The sequence below is a fragment of the Echeneis naucrates genome, chromosome 4 (genome assembly GCF_900963305.1).
Source record: "Echeneis naucrates chromosome 4, fEcheNa1.1, whole genome shotgun sequence".
Classification (NCBI taxonomy): domain Eukaryota; kingdom Metazoa; phylum Chordata; class Actinopteri; order Carangiformes; family Echeneidae; genus Echeneis; species Echeneis naucrates.
Genome location: NC_042514.1, coordinates 3,930,769 through 3,953,624, shown reverse-complemented (window position 1 = coordinate 3,953,624; position 22,856 = coordinate 3,930,769). Strand labels below are relative to the sequence as shown.

Here is a 22,856-nt window from a genome sequence, read left to right as displayed (position 1 = left end):
TCACTACGAGTAGACTGCAAAAATACCCAAATATAAAAAAATAAATCCTCAGATATCTTCTGTTATTATTGGGAGACATTTTTCTCATGTTTCCCATGATTATATAAATGAAAATTTCAGACAGACTGTCTTTTCTTGTGTTTTCTCCTCTCTGCAGCAGAAACAGCCTGAAATTACTAGTGAATGGTGAATGTCAGACAAAAGAGCAGTCAGGAAGAACATTAAGAATATTCATTCAGATATTAACAACATGTGAATTTAATAATAATTTAAGGTCATGTGACCTTATTGTTTACATTTCGTCCTTGTTGAATGTCACTGTAACCAGATTTTGCTGCAGGTTTCAGTGATGTGATCAGTCCGTATGATATTAAAAAGTTTGACTTCTGATAATAACCTGTAAATGAACCGACTTGTTAGCTGGAAAGGAAAACCCAGATCAGAGTTAACTGAGCCGAACAGTCACCAGCTTCGTACATCGTATCCACTCAGTCAGGCCACGATAATGAAGAGATATCCTGGATATGTTGGACTGCAGAGTCGACTCCTGCTGTCTCTGAGCCAGAGGAGTCGTCACAACAAACACAAGCAATTCTCTGTTTGACTGCCAACAATCTCCCACTTGCTCTCTCTTTTTATCTTCTTCTCAATTGAATTCCATTTCACTTCTTTAAAAGCAGTTTTGTGGGTTATTGTAAGTTTCGTTTTTTGGGACATAGCACGAATTGTCATTAACAGCTATTTACTTAGTCTAAAAGAAATTCTGTTTCTAACTTTTGGTTGTTGTTTGTTTTTGTTTTTACTCTTACGCTGCCTCTAGCAATTTAAAGAAGCCCTTTTTTTTTTTTTGTAATCTCTTTTGTTCCACTGAAATTTGCATGCTGACTAGTTCGCTCCGGCCCCCAACCTGGTGTTTCCTTAATGAATCAATGGCAGAAGCTCTTTGCAAGAATGCTCAGTAACCAACAGTTAAGTTAAAATTGGGTATGCAGCAATAGAAAAATCTATAATTAATATTAATATTAATAATTAATAATTATTTAATGGCAGTTTAGCGTTTACAGTGCAGAGACAAAAAGGTTTCTATTGTTTCTATGTTTGAGGTGGGAAGGGAGTACTACAGCTACACAGCAAGATGTTGTACTTCAACCTCACCTCAGATTGAAATGTTGAACTTTGTATCTGGGTCCGATCAGGGTCCTCTGCTGATAAGGATTTTTTCAGGTACCGTAAAGCGAAATCGCAAAATTCTTTCAACATTTTTTCCTTTCCTCATTCCGTTCATACCTGTTTTATAATTTCCATCCCTCCCTTCTTTTGCTGCTTTCTTCAACTGCTCTGAAAGAATGAAAAGATTTAAATTGTCTTTTTTGTCACATGGTATGAGCCATCTTTCTTATAACCATCTGTAGTTAGGTCATCCTCTATACGCTACATTCCTCGATCGTCTCCGGCCCGAGATCTGATCGGAGGCAGCGGGCCCAGGTGTTGCTGGAAGCAGCATTAGGTTTATGAGTTTTCCTGGCTTGGGGGGTCAGATACCAGGCAGATGACCTTTGACCTCCGACCAATACATTGACACATATACACGCACGCTGGCACCTGACCTGGAGGCCCGGCAACTGCGAACTTCTGGTCTGTGTCTTTATGGAAAGAGACCGTCTGCGGACATTTTCCATGCCTGCACGGCTCTGCCTTTCCCTGTCGGTCAGTGGAGGCTGTTGTTCTGAACTGCTTTGACCTTTGACCCCGCGGATTCCTGCATGAGAAGAGGAGCCTCAGGCTACAGCCTCATAACAGCTTTTAGGATTTCACATTTTCTAATTTTAGAACTGAAACCTCGGCAGAGGTAACACACACACAGAAAGGAAGAGAAATTATTTTCAAAGTCAATTCCTTATTGAGTGGAAAACAGCAGAAACATGCAGTAAAAAAAAAAAAGAAAAAGATATTTACTCTCATTCATGATTGTAGAAGTATCAAATGTATTACTTTAAGAAAAGCTGCTCTGAAACTATAGTACTGCCTCTCCTTTTGGACTCAGTGTCCGTTTCTGTTTTGGCACCCATTTTCCTTTTATTACTATTAATGGCTGTTAATGAGCGATCCACGGGCCAGGAGGCGACTTCAAAGGCTGAGAGACGGCCACAGAAGAGTTAATCTCCTTTAGATTGTGCTCTGAGAACAGTGGGACATTTCAATATTGAGGAAAACCCCTGGGGCTTAAACTTCTTTTTTTTATGGCTGTCTTTCATTCTGTTTTACTTCAGTTCCGCCTCTGAAGCCTCGTTTCTGATAGCAGAGCAGACGTTGACCTGGAGGAAAGAGAGCGAGAGGAAGAATAACAAACCAGAGCGCCTCAGGGTCAGACCCCTATAATCCTTCATATATTGACGTCCTCCAGGTCTGTAACAGTGGAAAATCTTCACCGCTTTGTGGAGAAATAGATCGGGGAGGTTTGGTTCACTGCTCATTAAGCTTTGGAATGCCGATGTCTCGCTCGCTGCATTTCTTAATTTTTTTCGGAGGCCTGTTTAGTTTGTGTGTTTTCCCCCAGAAATTCAACCCATACCAAGAGCCTGGCCTGCTTTCTCCTGCGTTTCCATATCTTCTGTTTTCCTCCTACTTCCTCCTTTTCTCGACATAAACTTGTTTTGCTTTCCCTCCCACTGGTCTCCTGTTCCTTTCCCACCGTCCCCTCTTCCCTTCTCCCAAACCGCCATTCCTCTCGCTCCCTTCACACTTTGTTCTCAAAGCCAAACCTCATGTTTCGGTTTCTGGAAATGCCCCAAAGAACCCACTGCTTGTGGACTTTCACCTCTTTTTGTTGTTTTATTTCACCTTCACTGTTTGTCTCCCTACATAAATATCTCTGGCCTGCTTGCCCACCTGTTGGTCCGTCTTGCTGCCCCCCCCCCCCAAGCCCACATGCCATCTGGTAATGTGGTTGGAGATGCTGCTCTCCATCCATCAGCGATTCCAGCTGTCATCTCCCTGGTGACAGACGGGGTTGCTACGGCTACTATCTGGCAAGGAGGAGACACAGGGTGCCTCTTTCTCCTGCGTGAAAGAGGCGACCTGTGTCGACACCCCCGTAGTGTTGGTCTTCTTCCACGCCTGTTTCAAAATGAGCCCACTGAAATGAATGTATTATTAATCAGGACGCTCATAGACAGCAACATGATTGGGAAACATCTTGATAATAATATAATGATATATTTTACTTTACTTCCTCTGAGGTGAACCTTCAGGCTGGTCGGAAGAGGATTAATGTAAGTCACTGATATTTTACGACAGAAAAACTAATAAGCAGGCTTGTTGCATTATGAGACAAGCCCCTCAAATCTATGAAAGTGCTCCACTAGATCCCTGTGGTGCCCCTTTAAAAGGTACATTAAGTTATTGTCTATTTTTACTAGTCCTTGGTCAGCATCTGAAAATACGGTGTGATCTAGTGTTACTTTAAACAGCCATAAAAAACGTCCCGGGGGGAAAGAAATTGTCTAGACAAAGGAGCCGTGATCCCTGTTGAAAATTACTTTACCATGAGCATCTGGATCACGCTGGTTCCCAATTTACCGAGCTGTGGCCACTCGGCTCTTCGTCGTGCCATCAGCAAATGTAAACAACTAACCACCAGCACACTGACCGCAGATAAACCCGTCATTATAGGCTCTGAAAGGTCACAAAGGCTATCATTACGACAACCACACAGCTGAAATCCCTTCAGCTTATTAAACAGCTTTACGCTCTGTCTTGATGTGTTTGTGCACAAGAACATGTCTGATGCGCGTTGGGGTTTTTACTCAATTTTTTTAATAAGTGGAGCTACAAGTGGTTGTGTAATTATTCATGGACAATAAAAAGTGAAACTGAAGTGTACTCTGTATTAGCTGGTAAGGCAGAGGCAGACTTCAATACCACTGCTTGTTTATATATGTGTGTGTCTGTGTGTGAGCGGAGGCTATCATCCTCAGATGTGGTTTAGCCATTTCCTCAGAGGGAAGCTTTGTGGCTAACCTGTCCGGCCATTCAAGCGCTCCGAATGCTGTTATGACTCTTACATCTGTCAGACGGGGTCAAAGTTCATTGCGGGCTCTCCACCAATGAGAATGGGAGCTGACGGGGGGTCGGGCAGCCATGGGGAGAAACTCTGGATATTTGCCAGAGGAGAGCACAGCCGGGCATGGAATCTGGGAGAAAGGAGGACTTTATACATCCTGTCCTTCCAAGTTTAAATTCACCCTTGAATGAAAACAAAATGCGGCCCCTCGTGTCGTAGGCCCCCAGCATTTCCTTCCCCTCCTCCCCTTTCTGAAAATACCTCCATCCATCACTCGAGGAGGCTTTGTATCAATGTTTGCCGTGTTTATTCTGAAAGCAGAGGCCATGCAAGTCTCGGGAGGCTCAGAAAATAACTCAAAACTGTGTGTATTTGTTTAGGGGTTTTACAGAAATATGTTTGGGAGGTCTGGGTAAGTAGTAAGTTTGTTTGTTCTGTTTTTTTGTCTTCGTCAGGCCCAATGTGTGTGGCTCTCGCTTCCATTCATACTGCTGTCCAGGCTGGAAGACTCTGCCCGGAGGCAACCAGTGTATTGTCCGTAAGTCCCTCCAATTATTCAATCCTCCGCACGCCAACGCTGAGCGGAAAAAAAGATAACAGACTAATAAGAATAATAATTCTGCTCGTATCATCATCTTGAAAAGTGAATGAGCAGATTCTCTCCGCTCCTCTCCAGCTATTTGCAGGAATTCGTGCGGCGATGGCTTCTGCTCCAGGCCCAACATGTGTACCTGCTCTAACGGCCAACTCTCTCCCAGCTGCGGAGCAGGAGCAGGAGGTAAAGTGGCGCCGCTCATCTCCACCACATCCAGCACCTTAGTCAGCGCTTGATCCATTTTTGTCTGACGAGACGGACGAATCTTGCTCAGCATATCCAGAGCCGTAGCGTGCTGCTGAAGGATGCTTTGACACTTTCAATCACATCATCGATGGTGCTGAAGCTAGAACAGCCATTGGTAGCAGCGACAGCGTCCAGTTCCCCCTTTTATTTCTTTTATGATAGTTTTGTTTAGGTTGGGGAACGATTAAACAAAACATTTGTTGATGTTCGGCTTCACTCACATTCTGACTGCGTGACTGGTATTTTTATTTAATTTTCATTATTTCCTGATGGAGCTCATATTTTATCACCTCACTGAATGAGTAATTGCCCGACTGATTGATAGTGAAAATAATCCTTGTCATGAAAGAGGACATTTTGATAAAGATGCTTTTTCCTTTTATGGCAGAGAGTTAGATCTGAAGATTTATGCCACTGTCATATTTGCCTAATAAATTTAAAGCCACAGCCGGCGTCTGGGTTAATTTAAACCAGCTCTCCAAAGATAACAAGACTCTGCCTGACAGCACCTCTGCCAACTCCTCCCAGACGAAAAAACAGTGCGGCACACAAACACCCACACAAATTGTTGGTTTTCAACAAGCTGGATGTAATGCCTCGTGTTAATTAGGGAGATTTAGACGTAGCCTTATCTTGTAGCGCCTTATCGGAACCAACCAGTAGATCGTTGCTGTGATGTTAAGTATTAAAGCAGCGTGCCGCCATCATTCTTCCAACTGGCCTCAAACTGCACTTCACTTTACTGCATGATCTTGTTAAGTGGTTCAAACTGCTGAGCAAATGATGCTGCCTGTAACATCGAGCAGTTAAAGCTCCTACGTATTCAATTGCGCCGCTATTTTCCAAAGGTAATGGTTCCTCCCTTCCCTCCTGGGAGCCAGAGCAGCACTGTAACCGGCGTAATAGAGTCTCAGGCCTGCACCTCAGCCTGCAGGTCACAGGGTTTGTCAGGATTAAAGCAGAGAGTCTGGCTGCACCAGCTGAGTCTGCTGGGCTTAGTTACAGACCACTCAGGATGTGTGTAGGTGTGTGTGCGCCGAGGTGTTTTACTGCACAAAGCAGAATGTGTGAAATCTCGTTTGTCTTAGCGAGATTAGTGAAACGCTCACGGGGTTTTAAAAACGAAGTTAATATGCGCAGGACATGCTGAAAACATTGTCATTAGGCACCGCTGGGAGCGTGTGAAGTGTGTGTCAGCGTGTGTATTAAGTAGCCTGCAATGTGTTCAGCTTGACTGCTTTAATAGCCCAAAGTCAGCTCGTCAGTCACGCCTGGCCCCTGCCAGACACTCACATTCCATTACGCTCGCTAACGCACACAATTGTACGCAACGACAGACACACAGATGTACTGTACGCAGACATTCACGCTTTTAAACAAACGGAAAGAGACTGTACGTGCGCATCAGCTGGCTGTGACCCAGACAAGTAAAGTGGGATCCCTTCCAGCCGTTAGGAAGAACGACCCTGAGAGGAAGGGCACGTAGGGCGCGGTGAAGAAAAACAGCCCCTGACCTGTGCGGCAGGATACGCACAGATCTCCTGCAGAGTCAGTCCTTTGGCAAGAGCCATGAAGTCATATCCCTGGGAGACAGTGTGGAAAAAAAGCGAGGTGATAAATTGAAGTGAGAGCTGAGCAGAGCTCGGCCGAGCTGATTGGCACACAAAGGTCTCGGTTTTCCTCTGCGGGGATTTATGGTGGCTTTCTGATGGACTTAGAGAAGCAGGAAGTGATGCCGCTAAGAGCCTGGATGATCAGTTTATTAGTTAGTTTTGAAAAATGCTTTAACGGCCTGCTGCAGCAACTTTGGCCTGCAATGTCAGAGGTCAAATAGCTTTATGACCTGAGATTGACTAATACTCCATCTGTGTAACTGAATCCCGGTGGACGACCCCGCGCACCCCGTGGAGGTCACTTTATTTTGACATACTTTGCCATCTCTTCAATCAGTTATTGGTTTTAAATGTGATTTTGTAACCTTTGTAACCTCAAAGAAGCATCTCTTAACTTCCTCGCTATCTTATGTTTAACTGCTTCTGAACTACTTAAGCCTGTTGTAGCGGGATGTTTCCACTTATCTTTTTTTCTATGATAAAGATTTGATTTGATTTGTGGTCCCACTGAGCTCCGCTAACTGTTTTAGGTGTGTTCAACAAATTACGAAGTGGGAAATTGTTTTCATAACATTATCTGTCTCCAAGGCGTTCGTCCATGCCAAGAGCGGGCTAACACCCCTCGTCTTAGATCACGTCTCCCAGAATGTGCTTACTCCTAAATTCAGTTTTTGGAGAGAATCCACCATTTAATAGGATAATTAACTGCCGTTAGTAATAAATTGCAGCTCTATAGAGATCCGTTTGGAAACGTCAATTTCCTCTGCCTTAATTACACAGCCTGATTCTAGCACCCTGGCTCACTGGACTATAGATAGCATCTTCTCATCTTGCGCCCTGCCAGAGGAATGCAGAGGTTTAAATAAATCATCAACAGATTTGTGATTTTCTACATGTTATCCACATGCCTGTGATTATTGTTGCGTGCGCACACATGAAGGATGAATGTGGAACAAAACGACAATTGCATAAAATATACATCTGAGAAGCACTCCACTAATTAAACTCAAATCTGTGGTAATGTTTGACCCTGAGTATCTCTCCGCCGTCCATCTCTGCCTATACGTCCCTCTCCAGATGACACGGGTTAGTGTTGTAAGTCACCCGCTGACAGTTTAGAGCAGAGCAGCTGTGTGGAGGATCGTATAGGGCTCGACTTTATAACCTTGTCTTCTCATAACCATAATTAGGAAATCATTACCACGGATGTTCTCGCCCTAATGGTGAGAACCAGCTGTCCTCAGACTGACAGCCTTCCACTGGTTATTGACTAGGAACAGTGGTGAGTGCTGGGAAAACAGGGAGGGACTTTTTAATTAGAAGCCACGCTGCTCCGCTCCATGAAAAACAAGGTGCAGGAGTGTGAATGTCCCAAAATGGAAAGAAAGCTTTGCATTTGGATGTCAATATACAGTGCCGTTTACTTGTCCCTGGTCCCTGGGGTGTGTGTGTGTGTGGGTAAGCCAGGACAAAACACAGCTATTAAACTTCTCAGTTTTCCATCAAACACACATGCACACACATCGAACACACAAGCCTGGACTTCCTGTGTTTCGCAGGCTCTCGTAAAAAACACCCAGATGTGAGCAGCTCACCGACGACACCACCAGAATACAGAGGTGCATTGTGGCGCTGCAGAGCAACACCTAGCTCCTTCTGCTCAGTGTCTGGAAGACTCACACACACACGCACATGCACACAACCCCCCCCCCCATCCTGCTGCTCTGCACGTGCAGCTTTCCAGGCACAGGTCATTGGGTCAAATCATCTCCCTCCACCTGTGGGGAATGGAGCGCCATGAGGAGAGGGGGGTGGGGTGGGGGGGGCGTTTGCCAGTGAGATCATCTTCCTGCCTCTCAGAATGTGCTTGTCTGCCCCCCCCCCCTTTCTCCCAGCTTCGTTCCTATTACAGAGAAAACACACGACATGAACTTAGTCTTTCGTATACTCCCATTAAAACTCCACCTTTCCAGCACCTGTCCCATCGTCCTCTGTTCCTCTGGGCAGAGAGTCTGTTGGACAGAGACGCTCAACCGCAGCCATGCTGCCTTGACCTACTTAGAAAAGCAATTTTGTGGGTGTGAGCGGGATTTGAAAAATGGATGAGCTTACCCAAGTTGCCCCCAGCTTCTTGGGGGGAGTCTGGTTTACGACGGAATGGTTTTCTCCGCAGCGGGGGGAAAACTGAAATCACTCACTGCAATCATTATTCATGTTTCACATCACTGCTCCTTCTGTTGGCCCGACAGAGGAAAAGCGAGTCAAAAAGACTGTACGGCGTTAACCTCGTGCCCTGAACAGAACCGAGGTTGAAACCTGAGAAGAAGACCCGACCAAGCACCCGTGAGAGGGAAGGAGAAAACACACTAGTACACTAACCTATAAACCCAGCCTGCTCCAGAGTCCCAAACTATTGACTTTAATTCATTACCGCATGTTGCCATGAGATGCAGTCCAGACAAAAAGGAGGCTCTCCCAAATCTGTCCTCCGAGTCTGCCAAGTGTTGCACGTGAGAACATTAACTGGACCTTCCTCTGGACTTAACTCTGGATACGTTGAATATTTTGGAAACTGAAAGCTTGCTGACAGTTGCAGGGAAATGTACCTCTGCTTTGCATTAAAGTGAAGCCCGGGAAGACAAGATCCTTGTCCAAGTTATGCGCTTTGACTCATGTAGCTGGAGTCCCTGGCTGTGTAAATTTCCAGCAAGGCAGCGCGGCTGATCACAATGAGTAGCTATCTTTGAGTACGTTCATGCGCTGTGACTCACACTCCTCATATTTAGTGCGTTTTGGGTCCAGTCAGAATAAATGGGTGGATTAAAGTGGTTGAAATGCCTCCTGTTGGCAAGTGTGCAAATTCACAAAGTCTCATTAGACAAACTCAGCAACAGGGAAGCTCAATCATTTCCCCTCCGCTGGGCGGCCCTGCGTGCCAGAAATGATAAAGAGAGAAAGACATAAACAGGCAGATGGAGAGAGAGGAAATTAATGTTGAACTTGCGATTAAGATATAGACAGAAGAGCATGAAAGACATACATAAAAGTGCAGGGTAAAGAATGATGAAATAGCCACTTGAGCCTGGAGGAAAGTTGAAGAAGGAAGCGAGGAGGCAGTCAGGAAATCAATCCGCTAACGTCCTGCACTGCAGGTGTCTTCCTTACTGTGGTGTATGATAACAAGCTGGCTCAGCAGAAAGCTACCTATCCAAAAAAAGAAATGAATATCTTATGGAAGCTTGCAGCTCTTGTGCAGCCACGTGGACTGTCTCCTGTAGCAGTCTGCTTCCTAATTAATGGCAATATTCGACATATTTAAAAAAAAAACAAAAAAAAAAAAAACGTCAGTGCAGAACTTCTGATCTGTTTATCAGCTATTCAAAACAACACCCGTTCTTTTTCTGAGAGTTTCTCCTCTGTGCATTCGGCTATGTTTGGATTACCTCCACCCCTCCCCCCTCACCCAGTTTCCCTCTCCTCTCAGCAAATTCCTAACTGACTGGCTGGATGTAGCGTACAGCTGGCTCGACTAATTGCCCTCCCTCCAGTCTGCTTGATTGAGCTTTGGTTTTGTGGCCTGGGGGGCCTTTGAGCCTTGTCTGCTGATTTAAAGCTTATAAAGAATCACCAGCGCTGTGCAAGCCCAGCTGACGAGTCAAGAGCTTCCTAATGTGCTGAAGTGACAGGAGTTATTTGATCCCCAGAAGTTTGGAAACAATTCCTAATGTGCTCTTTGACCCGGCCGTGCTAAAAATGAAGGAACCTGCTGCAACGCGTCAAAGATCCTCTTTTTTATTTACTCTTCGGTCATGCTGCAGCTTGTTTGATAAAACGAGGGATGTGAATCTGTCCTTGTGTTCCCTTAGCTCACTCCTCACCCTCATTTCTCTGCCCCTTGTCTCCAACAGTTCAGTCCTGCAACGTCAGGTGTATGAATGGAGGCAGCTGTGCGGAGGATTCATGCTCCTGCCCGAAAGGCTACACGGGCAGCCACTGTGGACAGCGTGAGTGAACACACACACACACACACACGCATGGGACTTTGGTTTGTTGTTGTGTCATCTGACGAAATAGTCTAATCAGAAAGTCTAAAGAGAGATTTTGTTCTTATTCCTGTCTTTACATTTGGTCATCAGCTCTACATAAGGACTTCACAACGCTGCTGTTTCTTGTTTTGAAAGCTATTTTGGGGTCAAAGTTTAAAGTGAGAGTCGGTGTAATTGTCTAACGAAACTGACGTCATCAATGAAAACTCTCATGTGTTTGTAATACAAATATACAATGTGGTGTGTGTTTATGTGTCAGTGATTCTGAGATGAAGTCATGTGAAGCTTAATGAAAGACCTCTGTTTCTGACAGAGAAAAAAACAAGACAGGGTGTGCTTAGTTTGTAAACTCCCAGTGATTCACCTTCTCTTCCTGTCTCTCATAGCTGTGTGTGAAAACGGTTGCCAGAATGGTGGGCGCTGCATCGGGCCCAACAGATGTGCCTGTGTCTACGGTTTCACTGGTCCGCAGTGCGAGAGAGGTGAGAGCTTAACCTTGTTTCTGCGATGATACCAGACTGTCCATTTTCTCTTTCTGTGCAGTGCGTGTAGCTGTCGACAGAACCTAAACCACTTTAGAGGATCAAAACTGTCCATTTTAAACTCCCCTTTGGCCTCTACACCGACTTCCTGGTTCAACTTTGAGGTGGCATATGTGCCGTCGCTGAGCATACTTTTTGACCAAAATGGGATAATTTTAGTGAAGATGGGGCTCACTTCACATAGTTATATAGAAGTATAGCATTTAGCGTAACACAAATCTATTAGAAGAATGGATTTCAACTGAATGAAATTCTATTTCATGTTATGTGACTGAAATAGCTTGTATCTAGCTTGGAGGTCAGCGTTTGATTTGCCAGCTTGAGGCAAAGCAGCCAGATAAGACAGGCAGAACACCATGTCGTGACTTTTTTATCAATACACTACCCACCCACACAAGTGTTAAAGAAAATATCTGACCAGGAAGGCTTTGATGCTGCCGCGCTGTTGCTCTGCTAATGCATTAGCGCTGGACTCAGCGGGCGGGCCCCCGCTAATGTGGATGACCTCATAGCGTTGGCTCAGACAGATAGTGGGTGTTCGTCTCCTGAGATCTGAACAGAAGCCTGCGGTATGTGTGTGGAAGGAAGTGAAGACAGGGTGATGGAAGTAGGTGGTGGTGTCCCATGGTGGACGAAAATATGTCTGAATCAATGGCCGCTCACCTCACTTCACCTTTTCAGATATTTACACCTTCAGATATTCTCTGTTATCAATCTTACTTCCCCCCTCCTTGCGCCCTCCCCACCCCCTCTGTTACCTAAACTGAGCAGTGGAAAGTGGCTGGCCTGTAATTTCACACAACTCATTCATCTCGCGTTCCTTTTCTTCTTTGTACAGAAAGTGTCTGTATCTTTGCTTCAAACTCGAGCACCCTTCTTGTTTTATCAACTCTTATCCTCCCAGCTCAACCCTGATCTCCCGCTCTGGTTTTCTCTTTATCTACCACTTAAAGGAAACATATGTGAAAAATGTGAGGCAATTTCTATGTAAGAATTACTTTTTATTGCCAAATTTAAATGCAGCTTAAAAAATGAGACCTTCCCCGACTAAAACTGATTTCTGTTTGAAGGAAACTAGAAAGGATGCTGCGTTTATGCCACGAGTTCACACAAACCCATAACGTAAACTCCCATAAGCACAAAAACAAGGGGGACAAAGAGATTTATCAAATGAAACCAAACAGGAATGTGACCAAAACCTGGGAGGACAACTACAGAGTCAGCATGGGCCGAGCTCACGATATAACTTTACCTCATAAAACTAAGTCAGACTGTAGTCTTACATAAGTTGGCTCAACTCCACACATTTACAGGAAAGTAACATACAATCTGTAGTCTCCGATGCAGATTGCAGCTGAATTATAATAACAGTGTTCGTTTACTTACCTCATCTGTCAACATGAAGCCGCCACTCACATTCGGTCCTACACCCGAGTACACAACACAAGATGCTGACCGCAGTTCACCCAACGGCCACCGGTCTCATTAATCTATCAGAGGTTGTGTGAGTGTTACACATAACCTGCAGTCATCTACTGTATATGTTCTCTCTCCTTCCTCTCACCCCTTCATCGAATTTCTGCATGAAACTCCGGGGTCTTGTTTTATTGGAAAATGGTACATTTAGGGGGTTTGAGTTTGTCAGAGGCAGCCCTAAAGACATCTGGCAATAAATTACGCCTCGTCAGCCCCCCCCCAACACACACACACACACACATGTACCTCCATCCCCAACATCCCCACAGGACTGACAGAATAGAGTTTCTTTGTGGAGAAGTCATGGACATTTCCCGATGAGGAGTGGAACAAGGTAGAGAGGGATATAGGGAGGGACAGGGTGAAAGTGAAACTCCCCAGCTGTGTACACAAAGCCCTCTGGGGGAAGTGCGACCCCTCCCCATTTTGGTTTAACAGGCACAACGCTAGATCTGCAGGTAGTCACGGGAGAAACAGTTTTTGTTTCTCCCGAGAAGAGATCGAAGTGCATAAATTGTCTGGATTTGTGTTAGAGACGTTCGCATTGGATATCAAAATTACACTTATTCAGACAGAATATGTTCTTTATGTTTGGTAAACAGGTCATTAAAGGCGTTTTCACCTCAACTACCCACCCAAAACCTCAAGTTTAGACACACTTCGTTTTGGTAGATGTTTAGTAAATTCCTTGAAAATTAAATTTGGCTGAAATTTCCAAAGACTCCCTGGCTCACTCTGTGGTGTGCTGACTGTTGTACACTGTGGTTTCTTGGAGTTTGTGTAACTGAGTCCATGAGTCAATGGACTGACTGTGAGATTCGGTGAGGGGACTGCTGATGAACTGAGAAATCCAGTGAAAGACGGCGGGTACGGGTGAACCGGGTGTGACGGGATGAAGTCATGGGAAACCCCTTCCATGTCTGGGGTGTGTGTGTGAGCAGCTTATGTGTGCTTGAGACTTAGCGTGAGATCCAGAGGCCACCATTCCTCCTTAAATCCGAAGCATTACGCCTTCACCATGAATACATAGAGCTTTTGTTGTTGTTTTGTTGCAATGTGTGTACACTCATGCCATGGTAGCGGGCTGTCTGCGGGGATGTTGGTCTGTTTGTGAGTTAGTCGGTCAGCCGCATGTTGGGCTGAATTATGAGACCCACAGATGGAGAGACTGCCACGATATCTGGTACAGGCATTTATGTCTTTGTGAGTATGGGTCCTAATTACTTTAATGAGATTTCTCATGCTGCTATTGGTGTTAATATATGTTTTCACGTGTGTACAGGGAGCGGCCCCCGCTCCAGTAATAACCGGTCCAGTTCGTCTCGGTGGACCTACGGGGCCAGTTCCAATTCAAAGTCCAGACCAAATAAAACGATAATGGTGGAGGGGCAATTTTGCCACAGAGCAGGAGGTGACGTCAGGGGCATTTTGAGGTGCTGGAAATGTAGGAAGCGGTGTTATTTCTGTCCTATTGACTCTGGATAAGTGTGGAAAGGAAGGCTGCGTGGGACTCGGGGGGCAGGAACAGGTCGCTCTGAGGAGTCAGCCAGTTCAGAGCTTTGCAGCAAGTCCATAAATTATATATACGTATCTGAATTTCTCTTTGAAAGCCACCAGGAGTGTGTTATCTGTGTTGGTGTGAACTTCATCCAACCATGATGATCAGCATTAAGTGTGGTTTACGACTGTGGCATTTCACAGGTTGTTTTTTAGTGTCTGTTTTAAATTGTGACGATCCAGCTCATAAGCACAATGTTAAAGAAATCACTCAGCAAGGCCCAGGTCAAATGAGCAGGCTCTGGTTTCAGCATCGGATTAGCATCATGGGATGGCGAAAAGGCTATCTTTGATCTGGCCTGATGAAAAATGGGCCGATGGACTCGCACTGCACTTAAGAAATCACTACAAAGACTTTCCCCTCACTGAATAAGTAACATGTCCCGTGAGTGGCGCTTGTTGATGGAGCCTGGAGCCCGCTCGCCCCGACTGTGTTTTTTCGCTGGCAAAGTCTGCATTATTGTTTCACTGCTGAACAGCATTGTGTCGGCAAGTTTCCCAAAACAGACGAAAATAGCCAGAGAAGTTGAGATAGATTTGACAGCACAATGGCTGAGATGTAGAAACAATGACGGAGGAACTGCTGGATCGACAACTGGATGCCACAACATATGACATCACAGTTTCGCAGTAGATGTTCAGAATTAGTGTCTTAAATTGGATCATTGTTAAAAGTACATCACGTCGGTTCTTTGTACTCGTGTGTTCAAGATGGTTAAGCTCACACACAAGATTACAGAGGTCTTATCTCTACTGTAGCAGTTCTCCCACAGATATCGGCCCTTACAAGTGTGTGTGTGTGTGTTTGTGCTGTGTTTAACATTTTGTCACGTTTGGCTGGCTGGCTTTGGTATGGAAGAAATGAAAGGAGCAGACTCCTTGAGGAGTGATTAGGCCTAAAGGAAAAGAGAGATTTTAAGGCTGTTGTAATGGCCCCGATAAGACTAACAGAGACTGCTATGGTTGGCCAAGATGGCGATAAACCTGACACACACACACACACACACACACACAAACAAGAACCACACATTTGAATCATTTATTTACATCCACATCAACACAATACATCCACAAGGACACAAACAACACAATGCAATCAGAAATTCCACAAAACCCGCCAGACATGTGTTCAGTCTGGACACAGCAACCACACACACACACACACTGATCTAGAAACTTGTGTTTGTAAATGTATTTCTTCCCTTTATTCATTTGACTTTTTGACCTTTTGTCAGCAATAAATCTGCATAAATTTTTTTGCAATCAACTCATATTTCAAGTTTCTTATCTTTTCTCGACTTTCTGTCTCCAATTATTAATGTTTTCATCCTACTGGTCAGGTCAATGTCCTGTACCGTCTCAACTGGGTTGATGGGAAAATCCTTTTCCGGAGGGCTTTGCGTTCCCTTCAGGATTAAATGTTTTCTTTCAATAGCCTTTACAGTATTTGTCTCCCTTTAAGTGCGCTCTTATCAGGGAAAACAGTAATGGGTTTTGATGAGTGATCACGTTTTTCTGCAGTAACTGACTCGTACATGGTTAGTTTGAAAACAGAACATGGTCGTATGTGAAGGGTCAGATCCCGTTAACGGCTGGTTAACGTACGCCGACTGATCTAAGTGAAAGGCTTTCAGTGCACTGGAGGCTCCGAGCAAGCTGTGTTACAGCTAACAGCGGGTCCTGGAAAGTTTTATTAGACGTGGAGATGTTTATAAAATCAAAGTGTTATTAAGTTATAAAGCTCCAGTAAAGCTAACACAGATTGGACGAGGTTTCATTCATTGTGCGGTGTGCTGGATGTTTTACATAGCATGGAGGCCGTGAATGAAACCAGCGAGAGCGCTGGAAGAGAGACAGAGGAAAGAGTGGAGAGGGGACGGAGGAGAGGATCTGCTCAGTGTTTTTCATCCGCTGAGCAATTTGAACAGTAATTAGACAAAATTGCCTCCCAAAGTTGGCAGCTGGAGGGAATCAGGATACAGCAGCGCGCTCTTGTCCTAATGCCTCCGCTCCCACCATCACGTGTCCGACGAATTCACATACACGTAACGCACAAAGCCGTATCAAATGGGTTCTTTTTTCCACACACAAATTTATGCACAAGACAAACCAAAGCCTGGACGCATGGAGAGCACGCACACACGCGCATGCTCAGACAGGCAGCTTTTTCTACCCGGTTTGTTATTTTGAGCTTTCAGAAAAACCTTCGCCAATCTTTTGTTTTACGCTGGAACTCGGGTGGATGCCTCGTTTCCCCTCTGGCGTATCTGTGTATCTACACGGACACATGTGCATTCCTGTATACTCACGTGTGTTTGAGAAAGCATGTGTGTGTACACAAGAACTTGGCTGCTGTGTGCGGCTGTCTGGAGTAGTTTCATGGTCAGCATGTGAGAGAGTCCGTTCCCTTAGAGGGGAGGAATTTATATTCTTCAAATCAAAGACTGTTGGTTGGAAGCACCATGAATTTTCCTCTCTATACTTATCAATTGTTCTCAGTTTCATTTTCAAAGTCAACAAGTCAAACTGGAGAGTTTTCGATTCTAGATGTGCAGTTATTGTCCGAAAACAATACAAAACACATAAATGAGCCAGATTTTTCAACTGGGTGACATTTTCCTGGTGATGTGTGCTCACCTGATCCTGCCACAGTAAAACAAAAGGTGTATTCATCTGTGGCTGGAAAAAAAAAAAGCGTCTCAGACAAATGGAAATGACATATGTTTCTTTTTTCTAATTAAAAACAAATATTTTCGTCCAGCTTTTTGAAAGATTGAACAAACGACTTTCAGGCCGAGCGCCACAAACGGGGTAGAGAAGCTGGAAAATAATGAGTGTTGGTTTTGGTCTTTTCTTGGGGCAGTGTAAGCCTTATTCTTCAGGAACCAAATAAACATTTCTTTGTGAATAGCAGCTGATAGTCTGGCATGAAGAGCGTACCAGTCAGACAGACAGGAAGACCTGAAGTGGGAAAAGAGAAATAAAGACAGATGGCTGAGAGGGAGAGCCGCCGTGAGCTCCAACCTGCATGCTCCGTTTGACCTACTTTACTTTCCCCTCTCTCTCGTTTTGTTTTTGCTTCCTCCTCTCCTAATTTTTTTGCCCGTGATCCCTTTTCATGTAGCACAAGGAACCGGTAAGAGCAACAAGTCTGGAGACGTCACCCCCACAGACCGCTCTCCTTCTTCACATCTCACTGTCACTGCCTTGGCTGGCCAACCGTGCACTTTGTCTTTCATCTCCGCTGAGACAATCTAAGAATCTTTTTTTTTTTTTTTTTTTAATGAAAGCTGTATTAAGTTTGGCGCCACTGCAGAGAACTTAATAAGGGTCTCTCCCGTGAGAGAAGCCATCATTAGGCTATATGTGATTGAAAGGACAAACGTCGTATTGCTTAGATGTTTTCAGCATGAGATCACCGTGTCTGTATTTGCGAAGTGCCTTTAACAAGACTATGCCACGGTTTCTCTGGCAGATGGGAGTGTGCCGAAGTGAGGCCAGGTGATGACTGAAGCCAGGGACGTATTGTTCTCATTTTGTTCTGAGCTTAATTTGTTTGCGTGCAACGTCTCTCTGGCAGAGTGATAGCATTTTGTTATTTTCCCATTTCATTTCCAGAGAAAATTCTCGTCATGGGGCGATCGGTACTGACAACCACGCCGCCATCAGCTGCTCACACTGTCCTACTGATGGAAATGAAACCCATCACTGCTCCCATAGTCACACTAGAGGAATGCGCTGTAGTGTGTCTGTCCAGTAGGCCGACTCATCATCGCTGTGACTAAATATTTTGCAGTCATTCCTGTTTATGTGTGGACGTGTTCAGAAGTTTAATAGGATAATCTGGTGCCCTGACTTCATTCACAACGCTGCTACCAACTCCCAAGATGTCCCTCTTAAGTCCCATCTAAACTTCATACTTGTAAATACTTTTTTGGTTTTTTTTTTAACTGATTGCTGATCTAACAACTAAACACTTCAAACTCTTTAACTGGAAGGATATGTTTCGAGGTCCAGTGAGTCATTGTTCAAAATGATCCTGTGAAGCAGTGCCAGCTTCCTATTTTTTCTTTTTTTTTTTGTTTTGTCTTTCACATTCATTTCTACGTTTGATGTCTGAAAGAAATTAGCAAAGACAAAAAAAAGGCTACGCAGTGGTAGGTCAGGAAGACATTACAGGAAATTTGTCTGGTCTCAGAAGAAGTTATTTCTCATCTGTGTGCTTAATCTGGTTGTGTTTAGTGTTGCAAATGATGAATCACTGTTTTCTGATTTAAACTTTCAAATATTCAGTCCGTCACTAATTAACAGTGCATGCTGGTCTCGCTCCTTCCATCCACAGACTACCGGACTGGGCCATGCTTCACCCAGGTGAACAACCAGATGTGTCAAGGCCAGCTCAGCGGGATCGTCTGCACCAAAACCCTCTGCTGCGCGACCATCGGCCGAGCGTGGGGCCACCCCTGCGAGCAGTGCCCCGCCCAGCCACACCCCTGCAGACGAGGCTTCATCCCCAACATCCGTACGGGAGCCTGCCAAGGTCAGATTGGAGCCCAAAAAATTTATTTTTTTTTTTTCAATACGCACACCTGGTCACGCAATCAAACACACACGTACAGCCTCTACAGTAAACACTATAACTATTATTTTATCCATCATCATCTCAGCTGCATTTTCCACCCATAACATCCTCAACCTAGTGTTAACAACACCGTGGGCTGTTTACATGTACACAGTAGTCCAGATACAAGCTTGCACTTCCTCTTAAGGAAGCCTCCCTATCTGCAGCCAAAGCACTGAAGATGTTTAGGTATTTCAGCACAGGTCGCTCTCAAAGTCAAGATATAAGTTTCTCTTCATCCTCTGTGTAAACCTCATTTGAAGGATACTGGACGTCATCTATTGTTGTCAGAACTCTGCTTGAATAAGGACTAACAAAAATGTTTTTCTGTCACCCCCTGGATTTCTTGTTGTTTAAAGGGCACTCTGATGCTGGTTACATGTCTGGATTCCTTTACTAGAGTACCAGGACTGGTATCCAGACCATAAAAACTGTTGCGTAATGCCCCCTGAGGCTCTGGAGGAAGATTGTCAAGAACAAAATAACTTATTTCTGCATTCTGTGTTTTGGCTCATGGATTCAAGCTATTGAAAGATGCTTTTGAGACTTCTATTTGAGTTACAGCTATGAGGATTGTCCAGTGTTCATGTGACTTTGTGGAAATTAGGATGTCTCCTTCTCTGTTGAATTTTTCTTAAATCGTCGGCTCCAAGACCTCTAACTTGTTGGCATACGCATGCAAAGCATCTGCAGTATATTAGCCACAGTATTCGCTCACACTGTTAACCGTTCTTTGACAGATAGATAGATAGATATAAAGTATAATCAGTCAACTCGGGCCTAAAGAAAACAGGGCTAATGTGAAGATTCAGCCTTTTTGGTCCAGATGGAGTCTAACAACCACGTCACACCGGTGCTGTCGCTCTCTCTGCAGGGCTCTGGTTAATCTATGGCTCCGACCGGACTGACCATAAAACTATATCAATATATGACACATGTGGAGGACGTGTCTTTTTGGTGAATGAACCCAATGACCCTGATGGTCGATGCCTAGCTGACTTTTTGATGCCTATAGCATTAGACAGTATCAGCCTGAAGGACAATACATGAATTCATGTATTTAGTCTGGAAACTTGGGGAATGTAGCAAACTCAAGTTTGCCTAACTCTAACCCCCCTAACCCAAACTTTAGTTTACATTGTGCACGTGAGAATGACTTAATGTTTTTAAATACCAAAGACAATCAGGTCCAAAAGCAAGATGACGCAAAATAAACTTTAACGACCGACAATTACCGTACAAATAGACAAGACATGTTTAAATGAATCAAAGAGATGGAACACAGTTTTCCATTATATCATGACCCCCCATATGTATCTGGATGCATTATTTATGAGAGTAAATCAAAAAGGTAATACATCTGGGACCAGTAACTGGTTGGTATTTAGCTCCTCAACTTCCTTTCCTTTGGATGTGGCTGCCAGGCTGCTCATATGTTAGAAGTATGCCAGTGCGAGCCCAAAGATCACTCATCTCCCTGTGATTCACATACCTCCTCTCTTTTAACTGTCTGCCTTTGCTTCCTTGTCTTTCTCTAAATTTCTGTTTCTGTCTTTTCTGTCTTCTCGTTCTCTCTCTCTCTCTCACACACACACACACACACACACACACACACACACCAAAGACACCTAATCGCCAGAGAGCCTGGAGCAAAGTCTTACTGGCAGCAGTACAAAGCACACAAACCATGAATCCAAATGTAAGGATTGCACTTCAGGCTCCACATCAGGATGTTGGCCAGCAGTAGCTTTCTTTCTCTTGGTCCTCTGGCAGAGACGGCTCCTCGACATTAAGCAGTATTTTCAGCCTTTCTTGGGTAAAAGGATTAGAGATTGAATGTATTTGGGTGGTTCGTGTCTATGTGCTTGTTTTTTTTTTTGTTTTCTTTTGTCTGTATTTGAGCCTGCAGGTGTGCAAATATGATTGAACATTCAAAATGCTCAGTGACTGATGCTGAGGTGTACAGTTCATAAACCCACTGTGTGCGTGTGTGCGTGTGTGTGTGTGTGTGTCACAGGCTACAGCACTTTTACAGGAACCCGCCCACTGACATACTCTCAATACTGGTAAAAGTGACTCACATTGAATGCTGGGAAAAACATACATTTAAAAAGTCATTTCCTGTTCAAACAAAAATGAAAATGGGCCTTTCTGGAGCCTTGGAGCTAGTAGACATCGCAGCTGGTGCCAAGTTACTTCTCATTTTCACTTCATCCACAAGGAGAACGAAGACGCATGCTTCACTATAGAACAATCTAAAATGTACCGTGAAGCACAACAAATATAATCGATATTTCAAGTTTTTCACTAGTAGGACACTGAAACTCCTGAACCAACAGTTTACTGATGGCAGCAACTCTTATTCCTGTCTGCTTTTGTCCCTAATGACATAATTTTGTGCCTTTCTGTTCCTTCTCCTACGTAGATGTGGACGAGTGTCAGGCGGTGCCAGGTCTGTGTGCCGGGGGTAACTGCATCAACACTGTGGGGTCATACGAGTGCAAATGCCCCGCCGGTCACCGTCAGAGCGAAACCAGCCACAAATGTGAAGGTGAGTCAGATTTAAAAGGAAATGTGACGCAAGAAAGGCCATTAATGAGGTCCAAGACTGTGACAGTCACCAGATTAAAAAGCAGATAATCAGTAATAATTACACGTCTCCATTGTGGTAAACATCTGCTGTAGTAATGTGTCCTTGAGCAAGATGCCGTTCTCCTGATCTGCTTCAGGTCTGAATCTTTCCCAGCCTCATACAGAAGAAAAAGCAGCTGTTTATGGAGTGAATGCAACCGATCCATGTATTCCTTATGGCCCAACTAGGATTTATAAATCAACTTTTATAATGATATATGTTGTCAGTTTAAAAGATTTTAAATCTCACCCGCGGCCAAGAAACATCACTGAACTATAGATTTGTAGGATAGAGAAGCAACTGAATGATTCCATTTTAAAGCGACAAACCCAATTATTAACCGAGAAACTGACTCAATTCAGATTTTGAATTGCGCAAACGCAAAATGTATTAACTTCACATGACTGCAGGAAACGTAATTCATCAAGGTAACGGTAAATTAAAGCGGCTGATTGGAAGGTAAATCAGAGGGCTCAGAAAAAGTGACGACACCTTCGGAGCGTAAGAGGTCTGGACACGTGCACATAAGCATGAAAGTGCGCACACACACACACACACACACACACACACTCCAGAGTGGGACTCACATTACAAAGTGTTGATTGGATGGAATTTAAACAATGCCCAGGCTAAACAGTCGAGTAGTTAGCCAGGGAGGGTTTGTGACTGTTGGGCCGAGGCCGATGTGTTCTTAGTCTTCAGGGAGGATTGTAGAAAGCTCTTAAACTGTTGCACCAGCTATCGAAGCGTATCGGCACATGAATTATCATCTATATTCTCCTTTTATGAACATGTGGTGTGGCTACGAGCGCCATCGGATACAGGAAAAATACAGCTATTATTTACTGAAAGCCGGCGCCTCGACCTTCAGATCCATTAGACGCTTTCGCCGCAAAGCACACGAAAAAGTGATCTATGTCTGATCACTGAGTCCTGCTTTCAACACGTGGCTCTGGGAGAATGTCGCCTCTTGTCGGGGACTTACTGCGAGGAGAAAATACGTAACCTCCAGACATGTTGGGTGTGGATGTTGTTGCGACATTCCAGCGGCTGAAAGAGAGCAGATAGACGACACAACACTAAACAACACTCGAGCTAGTCCTGCAACTTTTCCGTCCACTCCCTGGTTACCGTTTACTCTGTGATGTGTGATGATTAAGATTTGGGTTACGTGACTCTGTCTCCATTTTGTATACAATGTCAGCTCAAGTTTTTTTTTTTTTTTTTTAATGGGTTCGTCCTGAAAGCATCACAAGTGACACGTTTTACTAACAGAGACTCACATGTGTCTTCTCCCTTTTCTCTCAAACAATGTGAGCCAAATTTGCGCATTTTGAAAAATGGAAGCAGCAACGTCAAAGTTTTTGCTTGTAAAAACTAAAAAAAAACATTTGGTCAATAAACACTACAAGAACACACAACTCCTCAAATAGTGAATATATCTAGAATTATGAATATAGTGAAT

At 44.3% G+C, this 22,856-nt stretch overlaps 1 protein-coding gene across 1 annotated transcript in view; it reads left to right on the top strand.

Moving 5' to 3' along the window:
* Positions 1 to 22,856, top strand: part of fbn2b (fibrillin 2b) — a 55,069-nt gene that overhangs the window by 7,056 nt on the left and 25,157 nt on the right. The window contains exons 3-8 of the mRNA XM_029499490.1: positions 4,519 to 4,601; positions 4,740 to 4,841; positions 10,426 to 10,521; positions 10,950 to 11,045; positions 18,481 to 18,678; positions 21,185 to 21,310. Coding sequence (XP_029355350.1) covers positions 4,519 to 4,601; positions 4,740 to 4,841; positions 10,426 to 10,521; positions 10,950 to 11,045; positions 18,481 to 18,678; positions 21,185 to 21,310 — 701 coding nt within the window. The remainder of the gene's footprint in view (positions 1 to 4,518; positions 4,602 to 4,739; positions 4,842 to 10,425; positions 10,522 to 10,949; positions 11,046 to 18,480; positions 18,679 to 21,184; positions 21,311 to 22,856) is intronic.